At 46.4% G+C, this 15000-nt stretch overlaps 1 protein-coding gene across 1 annotated transcript in view; it reads right to left on the reverse strand.

Annotated features, from left to right (window-relative positions):
- The window catches only part of LOC135568896 (dual specificity mitogen-activated protein kinase kinase 5-like), a 49593-nt gene extending 34915 nt beyond the window's left edge, over positions 1–14678 (reverse strand). The window contains exons 1-3 of the mRNA XM_065015682.1: positions 14542–14678; positions 7642–7696; positions 437–501 (exon numbers count right to left, since the gene is read on the reverse strand). Of these exons, the coding sequence (XP_064871754.1) occupies positions 437–501; positions 7642–7696; positions 14542–14555 (134 nt within the window). The 5' untranslated portion in view covers positions 14556–14678. The remainder of the gene's footprint in view (positions 1–436; positions 502–7641; positions 7697–14541) is intronic.
- Between the last annotated feature and the right edge of the window lie 322 nt (positions 14679–15000).

Raw genomic sequence — 15000 nt, forward strand, 5'->3', positions numbered from 1 at the left:
TCTCTACTCTTCACTGAGAAGCCCATACTCCAGCCATGTCTCTTCTCTCTACCCTTCACTGAGAAGCCCATACTCCCACCATGTCTCTTCTCTCTACCCTTCACTGAGAAGCCCATACTCCCACCATGTCTCTTCTCTCTACCCTTCACAGAGAAGCCCGTACTCCAGCCATGTCTCTTCTCTCTACCCTTCACTGAGAAGCCCATACTCCAGCCATGTCTCTTCTCTCTACCCTTCACTGAGAAGCCCGTACTCCCACCATGTCTCTTCTCTCTACCCTTCACTGAGAAGCCCGTACTCCCACCATGTCTCTTCTCTCTACCCTTCACTGAGAAGCCCGTACTCCCACCATGTCTCTTCTCTCAACACCATTCTTATTGTTATACCTACCAGTGTTGGCACGAAGGCCGACAGTAAAGTACAGACAGGCACCTACTTGTACACGGTCCCTCCGTTTCCATGGCCAAGCTGCTCCTGGTATTGTATGTCTTGGCCATTGATCTATAGAGGCACAAACAGAGATCAATACTAATAGGATAGGAGATAGAAGATAGAGATGTCAATGGAGATTTAAAAAGGGACGGAGGGAGGAGAGAGAGAGAGAGGGAAGGGGAGAGAGGGAGAGAGAAAGAGGGAGAGCGAGATCGAGAGAGAGGAATGTTACTGGAGGCCATATACAAGGAAACAGGCATTCAGGTCATCCCAAGTTCAGAGGGAGAGAGAGAGGGGAGAGAGAGAGAGGGGAGAGAGAGAGAGGGGAGAGAGAGAGAGGGAGAGGGAGAGAGAGAGAGAAAGAGAGAGCGAGATCAATACAACATTTGCTGTCCAATTTCTAAAAGGACAATGGTGTGTAGGGGGGCGGTGGGGGAGGAGTGATGGAGAGTTTAATGATGATTTGTTTGCTGTCGTCGTTCCAGTCCTGTGTTGATAAAAGGTGTCAGAACGGGTAATATAACATGGCCCGTGTGACATGGAGGGAGGCTGGGAGAAGTTTCCCTCAGACTGATGGGAGGAGGGTAGTGTTAGACTGAAAAATAGTATGCTGAGGAATAAAAGTATCACAGGGTGTCCATCCAGCCAGGTGTCCATCACAACCAGGTGTCCATCCAGCCAGGTGTCCACAGCCACCACACAGGTGTCCACACCAGGTGTCACAGGTGTCACACATCCACCAGGTGTCCACAGCACCACACTGTCCATTGTCCACCAGCCAGTGTCCATCCAGCCCCCAAAAATGTCCAGTATGCCAGGTGTCCATCCAGCCAGGTGTTCATCCAGTCAAAGCCAGGTGTCCATCCAGCCAGGTGTCCAGGTGTCCATCCAGCCAGGTGTCCATCCAGCAGGTGTCCATCCAGCCAGGTGTCCATCCAGCCAGGTGTCCTTCCAGCCAGGTGTCCATCCAGCCAGGTGTCCATCCAGCCAGGTGTCCATCCAGCCAGGTGTCCATCCAGCCAGGTGTCCATCCCATCCAGCCAGGTGTCCATCCAGCCAGGTGTCCATCCAGCCAGGTGTCCATCCAGCCAGGTGTCCATCCAGCCAGGTGTCCATCCAGCCAGGTGTCCATCCAGCCAGGTGTTCATCCAGCCAGGTGTTCATCCAGCCAGGTGTCCATCCAGCCAGGTGTCCATCCAGCCAGCCAGGTGTCCATCCAGCCAGGTGTCCATCCAGCCAGGTGTCCATCCAGCCAGGTGTCCATCCAGCCAGGTGTCCATCCAGACAGGTGTCCATCCAGCCAGGTGTCCATCCAGCCAGGTGTCCATCCAGCCAGGTGTCCATCCAGCCAGGTGTTCCAGGTGTCCATCCAGCCAGGTGTCCATCCAGCCAGGTGTTCATCAGCCAGGTGTCCATCCACAGTCCATCCAGCCATCCAGCCAGGTGTCCATCCAGCCAGGTGTCCATCCAGCCAGGTGTCCATCCAGCCAGGTGTCCATCCAGCCAGGTGTTCATCCAGCCAGGTGTCCATCCAGCCAGGTGTCCATCCAGCCAGGTGTCCATCCAGCCAGGTGTCCATTCAGCCAGGTGTCCATCCAGCCAGGTGTCCATCCAGCCAGGTGTTCATCCAGCCAGGTGTCCATCCAGCCAGGTGTCCATCCAGCCAGGTGTCCATCCCATCCAGCCAGGTGTTCATCCAGCCAGGTGTCCATCCAGCCACTATTCTAATATTCACACAGAAAGACATTCCACTGACAGAGGGGTTTCCATCAAACGGACTTGTTGTGAATAAAAACGTTTGTAATGACGTAGTGCTTCTAAAAAAACACGTTTTTAGATAAAACACAGCAGTTCAATGTGCTTCCATCTCCTCTTAAACTCTACCGATGGTTTTGCTACAAACGTCTTCAGATAAAACACAGCAGTTCAATGTGCTTCCATCTCCTCTTAAACTCTACCGATGGTTTTGCTACAAACGTCTTCAGATAAAACACAGCAGTTCAATGTGCTTCCATCTCCTCTTAAACTCTACCGATGGTTTTGCTACAAACGTCTTCAGATAAAACACAGCAGTTCAATGTGCTTCCATCTCCTCTTAAACTCTACCGATGGTTTTGCTACAAACGTCTTCAGATAAAACACAGCAGTTCAATGTGCTTCCATCTCCTCTTAAACTCTACCGATGGTTTTGCTACAAACGTTTTTAGAGAAAGAGCAAACTTGTCCGATCTGGTCTTGGCACATTCCCCACTTGGTAGATAGTGATCTGGTCTTGGCACATTCCCCACTTGGCAGATAGTGATCTGGTCTTGGCACATTCCCCACTTGGCAGATAGTGATCTGGTCTTGGCACATGCTCACTTGGCAGATAAAGTGGATAAGCTTCATGAGGAGACAAAATATCATTTTTTATTTTTCAAATGGCAGCCAAGCACCATGATGTCACCAGTATAGCCTACAAATAATATCCATGATAACGCCTATTTCCTGAAATGAATATCCCAGATAGGCCTATTTCCTGGAAATGAATATCCCAGATAGGCCTATTTCCTGGAAATGAATATCCCAGATAGGCCTATTTCCTGGAAATGAATATCCCAGATAGGCCTATTTCCTGGAAATGAATATCCCAGATAGGCCTATTTCCTGGAAATGAATATCCCAGATAGGCCTATTTCCTGGAAATGAATATCCCAGATAGGCCTATTTCCTGGAAATGAATATCCCAGATAGGCCTATTTCCTGGAAATGAATATCCCAGATAGGCCTATTTCCTGGAAATGAATATCCCAGATAGGCCTACTTCCAGGAAATTGAATATCCCAAGGTAGGCCTATTTCCTGGAAATGAATATCCCAAGATAGGCCTATTTCCTGGAAATGAATATCCCAAGATAGGCCTATTTCCTGGAAATGAATATCCCAAGATAGGCCTATTTCCTGGAAATGAATATCCCAAGATAGGCCTAAAATGAATATCCCAAGATAGGCCTATTTCCTGGAAATGAATATCCCAAGATAGGCCTATTTCCTGGAAATGAATCATCCCAAGATATTCACCTATTTCCTTGAATTCCCAAGATAGGCCTATTTCACCTGGTCAAATGAATATCCCAGATAGGCCTATTTCCTGGAAATGAATACCCAGATAGGCCTATTTCCTGAAAACATGAAGTTCATCACCACACATTCACCACCTTGAGAAGTTCATTTCACTAAATGATCCACCTTGTCAAATAAACACTTCCTGCTTTTCCAGGGTCTTACAAAGGACTTTCTCACAGCAAACAACATGATGTTGTTTTAGCAATACAGGAGCTTTCTCCACCACACCTGTCGTGAGTGTTTTAATGAAGATGATCCGCTCTTGTCCATCACATTTAGTTTTGTGTTTTAAATCTTACAGCCAATTAGCTTTCTCCATCACACCTGTCGTGAGTGTTTTAATGAAGAGCCAATTAGCTTTCTCCATCACACCTGTCGTGAGTGTTTTAATGAAGAGACAATTAGCTTTCTCCATCACACCTGTCGTGAGTGTTTTAATGAAGAGCCAATTAGCTTTCTCCATCACACCTGTCGTGAGTGTTTTAATGAAGAGCCAATTAGCTTTCTCCATCACACCTGTCGTGAGTGTTTTAATGAAGAGCCAATTAGCTTTCTCCATCACACCTGTCGTGAGTGTTTTAATGAAGAGCCAATTAGCTTTCTCCATCACACCTGTCGTGAGTGTTTTAATGAAGAGCCAATTAGCTTTCTCCATCACACCTGTCATGAGTGTTTTAATGAAGAGCCAATTAGCTTTCTCCATCACACCTGTCGTGAGTGTTTTAATGAAGAGCCGATTAGCTTTCTCCATCACACCTGTCGTGAGTCTTTTAATGAAGAGCCTGGTAATTCATACGCATAAAATGGTCCGTTTCCATCAGCTTATTATTTAATCAACCTTATACACACATTCTGCTCTGCTTCAGGACAAAACACACTGAAACAACCCCCGAGCCATCCCAGGTTACCAACTCTGTTGTGAGTGAGGACACGGGCTCAGTTCCAGCCTTTTTTATAAAGTCTATAGCCTAATAAAGACACGTCCTCGGCTGGCGTGACCCTTGTCACTTCATCAATACCTACAACAACCCCCCAATCTCCAACACCCTTCCCATTTAAACCCCATGACAGCTATCAGATAAATATTTATATCTCATAACCTGTATTAGATAGAGACATCTGTTAGGGTGGATGGGGTAGGGGCTGGTCCTGGCTAGCAGGCTTGTCAATAGCCTGATTGTGTGGGCAGATGCTTGTTTGTGCTGCTGAGACCAGCATGATATCAAGTCAATGGCCTGCTGTCAAGGTTCATTTTGGCCAGGGGGAAAGGGGCTACACTGGGGGTTAAAAATGACCCAGCACCACCACCACCTACTCCAATTCAGCCCCATTGATTGGGTTACATGGGAGGGGGGAGATACTTGTCAGGTGTCAGAGAACGAGAGAGAGAGAGAGAGAGAGAGAGAGAGAGAGAGAGAAAGGAGGGGGGAGATACTTGTCAGGTGTCAGAGACAGAGAGAGAGAGACAGAGAGAGAGAGAGAGAGAGAGAGAGAGAGAGAGAGAGAGGAGATACTTGTCAGTGACAGAGACAGAGAGAGCAGGAGGGGAGAGATACTTGTCAGGTGTCAGAGACAGAGAGAGAGAGAGCAGGAGGGGAGAGATACTTGTCAGGTGACAGAGACAGAGAGAGAGAGCAGGAGGGGGGATACTTGTCAGGTGACAGAGAGAGAGAGCAGGAGGGGAGAGATACTTGTCAGGTGACAGAGACAGAGAGCAGGAGGGGAGAGATACTTGTCAGGTGTCAGAGACAGAGAGAGCAGGAGGGGAGAGATACTTGTCAGGTGTCAGAGAGAGAGAGAGAGAGAGAGAGCAGGAGGGGAGAGATATTTGTCAGGTGTCAGAGACAGAGAGATCAGGAGGGGAGAGATACTTGTCAGGTGTCAGAGACAGAGAGAGCAGGAGGGGGGAGATACTTGTCAGGTGTCAGAGAGAGAGACAGCGAGAGGGGGTATGGCTCCATTAGACCAATGTGTTACAGGCGACATCGGGGAAGTGGCTGGGCTTAATTGTCTGCTTGACACACTTTGCCTGGCCTTACGTGTGTGAGTGTGTCCTAGGCAACAGCGCTCAGCTAAGACAATGAATATCTATCCAGTAGGTCGGGATAAAGATGTCGACGGGGGCAGGCGGTGAAACAGGAAGTGGGCAGCAGTTTCAGAGGAAATCAATGACCGGCCACTCGGTAACAGGGACATGATGTGTCTTCTATAACAGGGACATGATGTGTCTTCTATAACAGGGACATGATGTGTCTTCTATAACAGGGACATGATGTGTCTTCTATAACAGGACAACACTCACTAACAGGAACATGTGTCTTCTATAACAGGACAACACTCACTAACAGGGACATGATGTGTCTTCTATAACAGGGACATGATGTGTCTTCTATAACAGGGACATGATGTGTCTTCTATAACAGGGACATGATGTGTCTTCTATAACAGGACAACACTCACTAACAGGGACATGAAGTGTCTTCTATAACAGGACAACACTCACTAACAGGGACATGATGTGTCTTCTATAACAGGGACATGATGTGTATTCTATAACAGGACAACACTCACTAACAGGGACATGATGTGTCTTCTATAACAGGGACATGATGTGTCTTCTATAACAGGACAACACTCACTAACAGGGACATGAAGTGTATTCTATAACAGGACAACACTCACTAACAGGGACATGAAGTGTCTTCTATAACAGGACAACACTCACTAACAGGGACATGATGTGTCTTCTATAACAGGGACATGATGTGTCTTCTATAACAGGGACATGAAGTGTCTTCTATAAGAGGACAACACTCACTAACAGGGACATGAAGTGTCTTCTATAACAGGACAACACTCACTAACAGGGACATGATGTGTCTTCTATAACAGGGACATGATGTGTCTTCTATAACAGGACAACATGTCTTCTATAACAGGGACATGAAGTGTCTTCTATAACAGGGACATGGGACATGATGTCTTCTATAACAGGGACATGATGTGTCTTCTATAACAGGACAACACTCACTAACAGGGACATGATGTGTCTTCTATAACAGGGACATGATGTGTCTTCTATAACAGGGACATGATGTGTCTTCTATAACAGGGACATGATGTGTCTTCTATAACAGGACAACACTCACTAACAGGGACATGATGTGTCTTCTATAACAGGGACATGATGTGTCTTCTATAACAGGGACATGATGTGTCTTCTATAACAGGACAACACTCACTAACAGGGACATGATGTGTCTTCTATAACAGGGACATGATGTGTCTTCTATAACAGGGACATGATGTGTCTTCTATAACAGGGACATGATGTGTCTTCTATAACAGGACAACACTCACTAACAGGGACATGATGTGTCTTCTATAACAGGACAACACTCACTAACAGGGACATGATGTGTCTTCTATAACAGGACAACACTCACTAACAGGGACATGATGTGTCTTCTATAACAGGGACATGATGTGTCTTCTATAACAGGGACATGATGTGTCTTCTATAACAGGGACATGATGTGTCTTCTATATAACAGGGACAAGGCCCTGAGGACAGGGACATGATGTGTCTTCTATAACAGGATGTAACAGGGTGCAGGCCAAGGCCCTGAGGACAGGGACATGATGTGTCTTCTATAACAGGATGTAACAGGGTGCAGGCCAAGGCCCTGAGGACAGGGACTAACAGGGTGTAGGCCAAGGCCCTGAGGACAGGGACTAACAGGGTGCAGGCCAAGGCCCTGAGGACAGGGACTAACAGGGTGCAGGCCAAGGCCCTGAGGACAGGGACTAACAGGGTGCAGGCCAAGGCCCTGAGGACAGGGACTAACAGGGTGCAGGCCAAGGCCCCGAGGACAGGGACGAACAAGGTGCAGGCCAAGGCCCTGAGGACAGGGACTAACAGGGTACAGGCCAAGGCCCTGAGGACAGGGACTAACAAGGTGCAGGCCAAGGCCCTGAGGACAGGGACTAACAGGGTGCAGGCCAAGGCCCTGAGGACAGGGACTAACAGGGTGCAGGCCAAAGCCCTGAGGACAGCCATTGGGGACACGTGTGTGTTAGTTCAGAAGGGGGAGAAATACAATACCTGTCCATTAGTCAAAATCTTCTTTAGTTCTGCGGAGGACTTCTTTAGACTGGGACTGAAAAATGACAACATCTGGATTCAGTCAAAAGACACAGACTACAGAGCAAAGGTGTGATGCCTACACTATAGTCTACAGTACCAGTCAAAAGTCTGGACACACCTGCTCATTCTCAGCTTTTTCTTTATTTTTTTCTACATTGTAGAATAACAGTGAAGACATCCAAACTATTAAATATCACATATGGAATCATGCAGTAACCAAAAAAGAGTGTTCGTCAAAGTAGCCACCCTTTGCCTTGACGACAGCTTTGCACACTCTTGGCATTCTCTCAACCAGCTTCATCTGGAATGCTTTTCCAACAGTCTCGAATGAATTCCCACATATGGTGAGCACTTGTTGGCTGCTTTTCCTTTACTCTGCAGTCCAACTCATCCCAAACCATCTCAATTGGGTTGAGGTTGGTCAAATAGCCCTTACACAGCCTGGAGGTGTGTTGGGTCATTGTCCTGCTGAAAAACAAATGATAGTCCCACTAAGCGCAAACCAGATGGGGTGGCTTATCGCTGCAGAATGCTGTGGTAGCCATGCTGGTTAAGTGTGACTTGAATTCTAAATGAATCACTGACAGTGCCACCAGCAAAAGAACACCCACACCATCACACCTCCTCCTCCATGCTTCACGGTGGGAACCACACATGCGGAGATCATCCGTTAACCTTACTCTCCATCTCACAAAGACACGGCTGTTGGAAACAAAAATCTCAAATTTAAACTCATCAGACCAAAGGACAGATTTCCACCAGTCTAATGTCCATTGCTCGTGTTTCTTGGCCCAAGCAAGTCTCTTCTTATTGGTGTCCTTTAGTCGTGGTTTCTTTGCAGTAATTCAACCATGAAGACCTGATTCACACAGTCTCCTCTGAATAGTTGATGTTGAGATGTCTGTTACTTAAACTCTGTGAAGCATTTATTTGGGCTGCAATTTCTGAGGCTGGTAACTCTAATGAACTTTTACTCTGCAGCAGAGGTAACTCTGGGTCTTCCTTTCCTGTGGCGGTCCTCATCAGAGCCAGTTTCATCATAGCGCTTGATAGTTTTTGTGACTGCAATTGAAGAAACTTTCAAAGTTCTTGAAATGTTCCAGATTGACTGACCTTCATGTCTTAAAGTAATGACGGACTCTCGTTTCTCTTTGCCTATTTGAGCTGTTCTTGCTAATATGGACTTGGCTATCTTCTGTACACCACCCCTACCTTGTCACAACATAACTGATTGGCTCAAACGGAGGAAAGAAATTCCACAAATAAATTTAAGACACACCTGTTAATTGAAATGCATTCCAGGTGACTACCTCATGAAGCTGATTGAGAGAATGCCAAAAATGTGCAAAAATTACAGCTTTGCACATTTTGGCATTCTCTCAACCAGCTTCATGAGGTAGTCACCTGGAATGCATTTCAATTAACAGGTGTGCCTTGTTAAGTTAATTTGTGGAATTTCTTTCCTCCTCAATGCATTTGAGCCAATCAGTTGTGTTGTGACAAGGTAGGGGTGGTGTACGGAAGGTAGCCCTATTTGGTAAAAGACCAAGTCCATAGTATGTCAAGAACAGCTCAAATAAGCAAAGAGAAAGGCAAAGGGAGGCTACTTTGAAGAATGTTTCACATATGATTCCATATGTGTTTATTTCAGAGCGTTGATGTCTTCACTATTATTCTACAATGTAGAAAATAGTTTTAAAAAATAAAGAAAAACCTTTGAATGAATAGTTTTGTCCAAACTTGACTGGTACTGTACATAGATACCAAGATATTCAAAAACACTGTCTATCTGAGAAGCACAATCATATGTCCATCCACCAACGCACTCATTCACCCATCTATCCATCCACCAACGCAGTCATTCACCCATATATCCATCTACCAACACACTCATTCACCCATCTATCCATCCACCAACACACTCATTCACCCATCCACTCATTCAACCCATCATCTATCCATCCTATCCATCCTGCCAACACACTCATTCACCCATCTATCCATCCACCAACACTCTTCCATCTTCCATCCACCCAGCACACTCATTCCATTCATCACCATCTACGCATTCTCATTCCACCAACATATTCACCCATCCATCACCAACGCACTCATTCACCCATCTATCCATCCACCAACACACTCATTCACCCATCATTCTATATCATCCACCCACTCACCTATTTCTCCATTCATCCACCAACACACTCATTCACCTATATCATCAATTAACACACTCATTCTTTGTGTATCTACCAACCCCATCCCTGCCACATTCACCCATCTATCCATCCACCAACACACTCATTCACCCATCTATCCACCAACACACTCATTCACCCATCTATCCATCCACCAACACACTCATTCACCATATATCATCCACCAACGCACTCATTCACCCATCCAAACACACTCATTCACCCATCCACCCACATCTCATCCATCTCATTCACCCATCTATCCATCCACCAACACACTCATTCACCCATCTATCCATCTACACTCATTCACCCATCCACCAACACACTCATTCACCCATCATCATCCACCAACACACTCATTCACCCATATATCCATCTACCAACACACTCATTCACCATCTATCCATCCGTACACTCATTCACCCATCTATCCATCCACCAACACACTCATTCACCCATCTATCCATCCACCAACGCACTCATTCACCCATCTATCCATCCACAACACTCATTCACCCATATATCATCTACCAACGCACTCATTCACCCATATATCATCACCAACACACTCATTCACTCATTCATTCACCCATCTATCCATCCACCAACACACTCATTCACCCATCTATCCATCACCAACACACTCATTCACCCATATATCATCCACTCATTCACCCATCCAATTCACACTCTATCCATCACCCATCATTCATCTATCCATCTACCAACACACTCATTCACCCATCTATCCATCCACCAACACACTCATTCACCCATATATCCATCCAACACTCATTCACCCATCTATCCATCCACCAACACACTCATTCACCCATATATCATCACCAACACACTCATTCACCCATCCACCAACACACTCATTCACCCATCTATCCATCCACCAACACACTCATTCACCCATCTATCCATCTACCAACACACTCATTCACCCATCCACCATCCATCCACCAATATCATCTACCAACGCCATTCACCATATATCCATCCACCAACACACTCATTCACCCATCTATCCATCCACCAACACACTCATTCACCCATATATCATCTACCAACACACTCATTCACCCATCTATCCACCAAACACACTCATTCACCCATCTATCCATCCACCAACACACTCATTCACATCACATCTCATCCATCTACCAACACACTCATTCACCCATCCATCCACCAACACACTCATTCACCCATATATCCATCCACCAACGCACTCATTCACCCATCCACCAACACACTCATTCACCCATATATCCATCTCACACAACACACTCATTCACCCATCTATCCATCCAACACTCACACATCTATTCACCCATCTATCCATCCACCAACACACTCATTCACCCATCTATCCATCCACCAACGCACTCATTCACCCATCTATCATCCACCAACACACTCATTCACCCATATATCATCTACCAACGCACTCATTCACCCATATATCATCCACCAACACACTCATTCACCCATCCACCAACACACTCATTCACCCATCTATCCATCCACCAACACACTCATTCACCCATCTATCCATCCACCAACACACTCATTCACCCATATATCATCCACCAACGCACACATTCACCCATCCACCAACACACTCATTCACCCATCTATCCATCCACCAACACACTCATTCACCCATCTATCCATCTACCAACACACTCATTCACCCATCTATCCATCCACCAACACACTCATTCACCCATATATCCATCCACCAACACTCATTCACCCATCTATCCATCCACCAACACACTCATTCACCCATATATCATCCACCAACACACTCATTCACCCATCCACCAACACACTCATTCACCCATCTATCCATCCACCAACACACTCATTCACCCATCTATCCATCTACCAACGCACTCATTCACCCATCCACCAACACACTCATTCACCCATATATCCATCCACCAACGCACTCATTCACCCATCCACCAACACACTCATTCACCCATATATCCATCTACCAACACACTCATTCACCCATATATCATCCACCAACACACTCATTCACCCATCCACCAACACACTCATTCACCCATCTATCCATCCACCAACACACTCATTCACCCATCTATCCATCCACCAACACACTCATTCACCCATATATCATCCACCAACGCACTCATTCACCCATCCACCAACACACTCATTCACCCATCTATCCATCCACCAACACACTCATTCACCCATCTATCCATCTACCAACACACTCATTCACCCATCTATCCATCCACCAACACACTCATTCACCCATATATCCATCCACCAACACTCATTCACCCATCTATCCATCCACCAACACACTCATTCACCCATATATCATCCACCAACACACTCATTCACCCATCCACCAACACACTCATTCACCCATCTATCCATCCACCAACACACTCATTCACCCATCTATCCATCTACCAACGCACTCATTCACCCATCCACCAACACACTCATTCACCCATATATCATCTACCAACGCACTCATTCACCCATATATCATCCACCAACACACTCATTCACCCATCCACCAACACACTCATTCACCCATCTATCCATCCACCAACACACTCATTCACCCATATATCATCCACCAACGCACTCATTCACCCATCCACCAACACACTCATTCACCCATCTATCCATCCACCAACACACTCATTCACCCATCTATCCATCTACCAACACACTCATTCACCCATCTATCCATCCACCAACACACTCATTCACCCATATATCCATCCACCAACACTCATTCACCCATCTATCCATCCACCAACACACTCATTCACCCATATATCATCCACCAACACACTCATTCACCCATCCACCAACACACTCATTCACCCATCTATCCATCCACCAACACACTCATTCACCCATCTATCCATCTACCAACGCACTCATTCACCCATCCACCAACACACTCATTCACCCATATATCCATCCACCAACGCACTCATTCACCCATCCACCAACACACTCATTCACCCATATATCCATCTACCAACACACTCATTCACCCATCTATCCATCCACCAACACACTCATTCACCCATCTATCCATCCACCAACACACTCATTCACCCATCTATCCATCCACCAACGCACTCATTCACCCATCTATCCATCCACCAACACACTCATTCACCCATATATCATCTACCAACGCACTCATTCACCCATATATCATCCACCAACACACTCATTCACCCATCCACCAACACACTCATTCACCCATCTATCCATCCACCAACACACTCATTCACCCATCTATCCATCCACCAACACACTCATTCACCCATATATCATCCACCAACGCACTCATTCACCCATCCACCAACACACTCATTCACCCATCTATCCATCCACCAACACACTCATTCACCCATCTATCCATCTACCAACACACTCATTCACCCATCTCCATCCACCAACACACTCATTCACCCATATCCATCCACCAACACTCATTCACCCATCTATCCATCCACCAACACACTCATTCACCCATTTCATCCACCAACACACTCATTCACCCATCCACCAACACACTCCATTCACCCATCTATCCATCCACCAACACACTCATTCACCCATCTATCCATCTACCAACGCACTCATTCACCCATCCACCAACACACTCATTCACCCATATATCCATCCACCAACGCACTCGTTCACCCATCCACCAACACACTCATTCACCCATATCCATCTACCAACACACTCATTCACCATCTATCCATCCACCAACACACTCATTCACCCATCTATCCATCCACCAACACACTCATTCACCCATCTAGCACTCATTCACCCATCTATCCATCCACCAACACACTCATTCCCCCATCTATCCATCTACCAACACACTCATTCACCCATCTATCCATCTACCAACGCACTCATTCCCCCATCTATCCATCTACCAACGCACTAATTCACCCATCCACCAACACACTCATTCACCCATATATCCATCCACCAACACACTCATTCCCCCATCTATCCATCTACCAACACACTCATTCACCCATCTATCCATCTACCAACGCACTCATTCCCCCATCTATCCATCTACCAACACACTCATTCACCCATCCACCAACACACTCATTCACCCATCTATCCATCCACCAACCCACTCATTCCCCCATCTATCCATCTACCAACGCACTAATTCACCCATCCACCAACACACTCATTCACCCATATATCCATCCACCAACACACTCATTCCCCATCTATCAACACACTCATTCACCCATCTATCCATCCACCAACACACTCATTCACCCATATATCCATCTACCAACACACTCATTCCCCCATCTATCCATCCACCAACACACTCATTCCCCCATCTATCCATCCACCAACACACTCATTCACCCATATATCCATCTACCAACACACTCATTCACCCATCCACCAACACACTCATTCACCCATCTATCCATCCACCAACACACTCATTCACCCATATATCCATCTACCAACACACTCATTCACCCATCTATCCATCCACCGGCATTTCCAAACATTCCCCCATCCATCCCTCCTCCATCCACCCCCAGGCAGTTGGACCTTAACCCTCCAGACTCCTCACCTATTGTTGGGCATAGAGCCGATGGCGGCGGGGGAACAGTCATTGGGCCTTGTGTTCACCTGCAGTCAAAAAGAGACAGAGACAATAAGTTGGCAAGGCCAACAGCCAGCCAGGCAGGCAGCAAGCACACAGGCCTTCTAATGAACCCATTGACTGACTCAACACAACACAATCTCTCTCTCTTGCTCTCTTTTTCTCCTAGTTCAAACTGAGGGTTAATTGACTTTTGTTAGAGAGAAGAGAGGGGAGGAGTAGCTTGAGAGAGAGAGGGAGAGAGCAGGAGAGAGAGAGTATAAGAGAGAAAGATAGAGAATGAGGGAGACAGAGAGAGACAGAAGGAACGAGGAGACAGGAGAGAAAACTAGGGAGAGGGAGAGAGAGAGAGATAGAGGAGAGCGAACCAGGAAGACAGGAAGAGAACAAGGAGACAGGAGAGAGAAACGAGGAGACAGGGGAGAG

Source organism: Oncorhynchus nerka, unplaced genomic scaffold (assembly GCF_034236695.1).
Source record: "Oncorhynchus nerka isolate Pitt River unplaced genomic scaffold, Oner_Uvic_2.0 unplaced_scaffold_1357, whole genome shotgun sequence".
Taxonomy (NCBI): Eukaryota; Metazoa; Chordata; class Actinopteri; order Salmoniformes; family Salmonidae; genus Oncorhynchus; species Oncorhynchus nerka.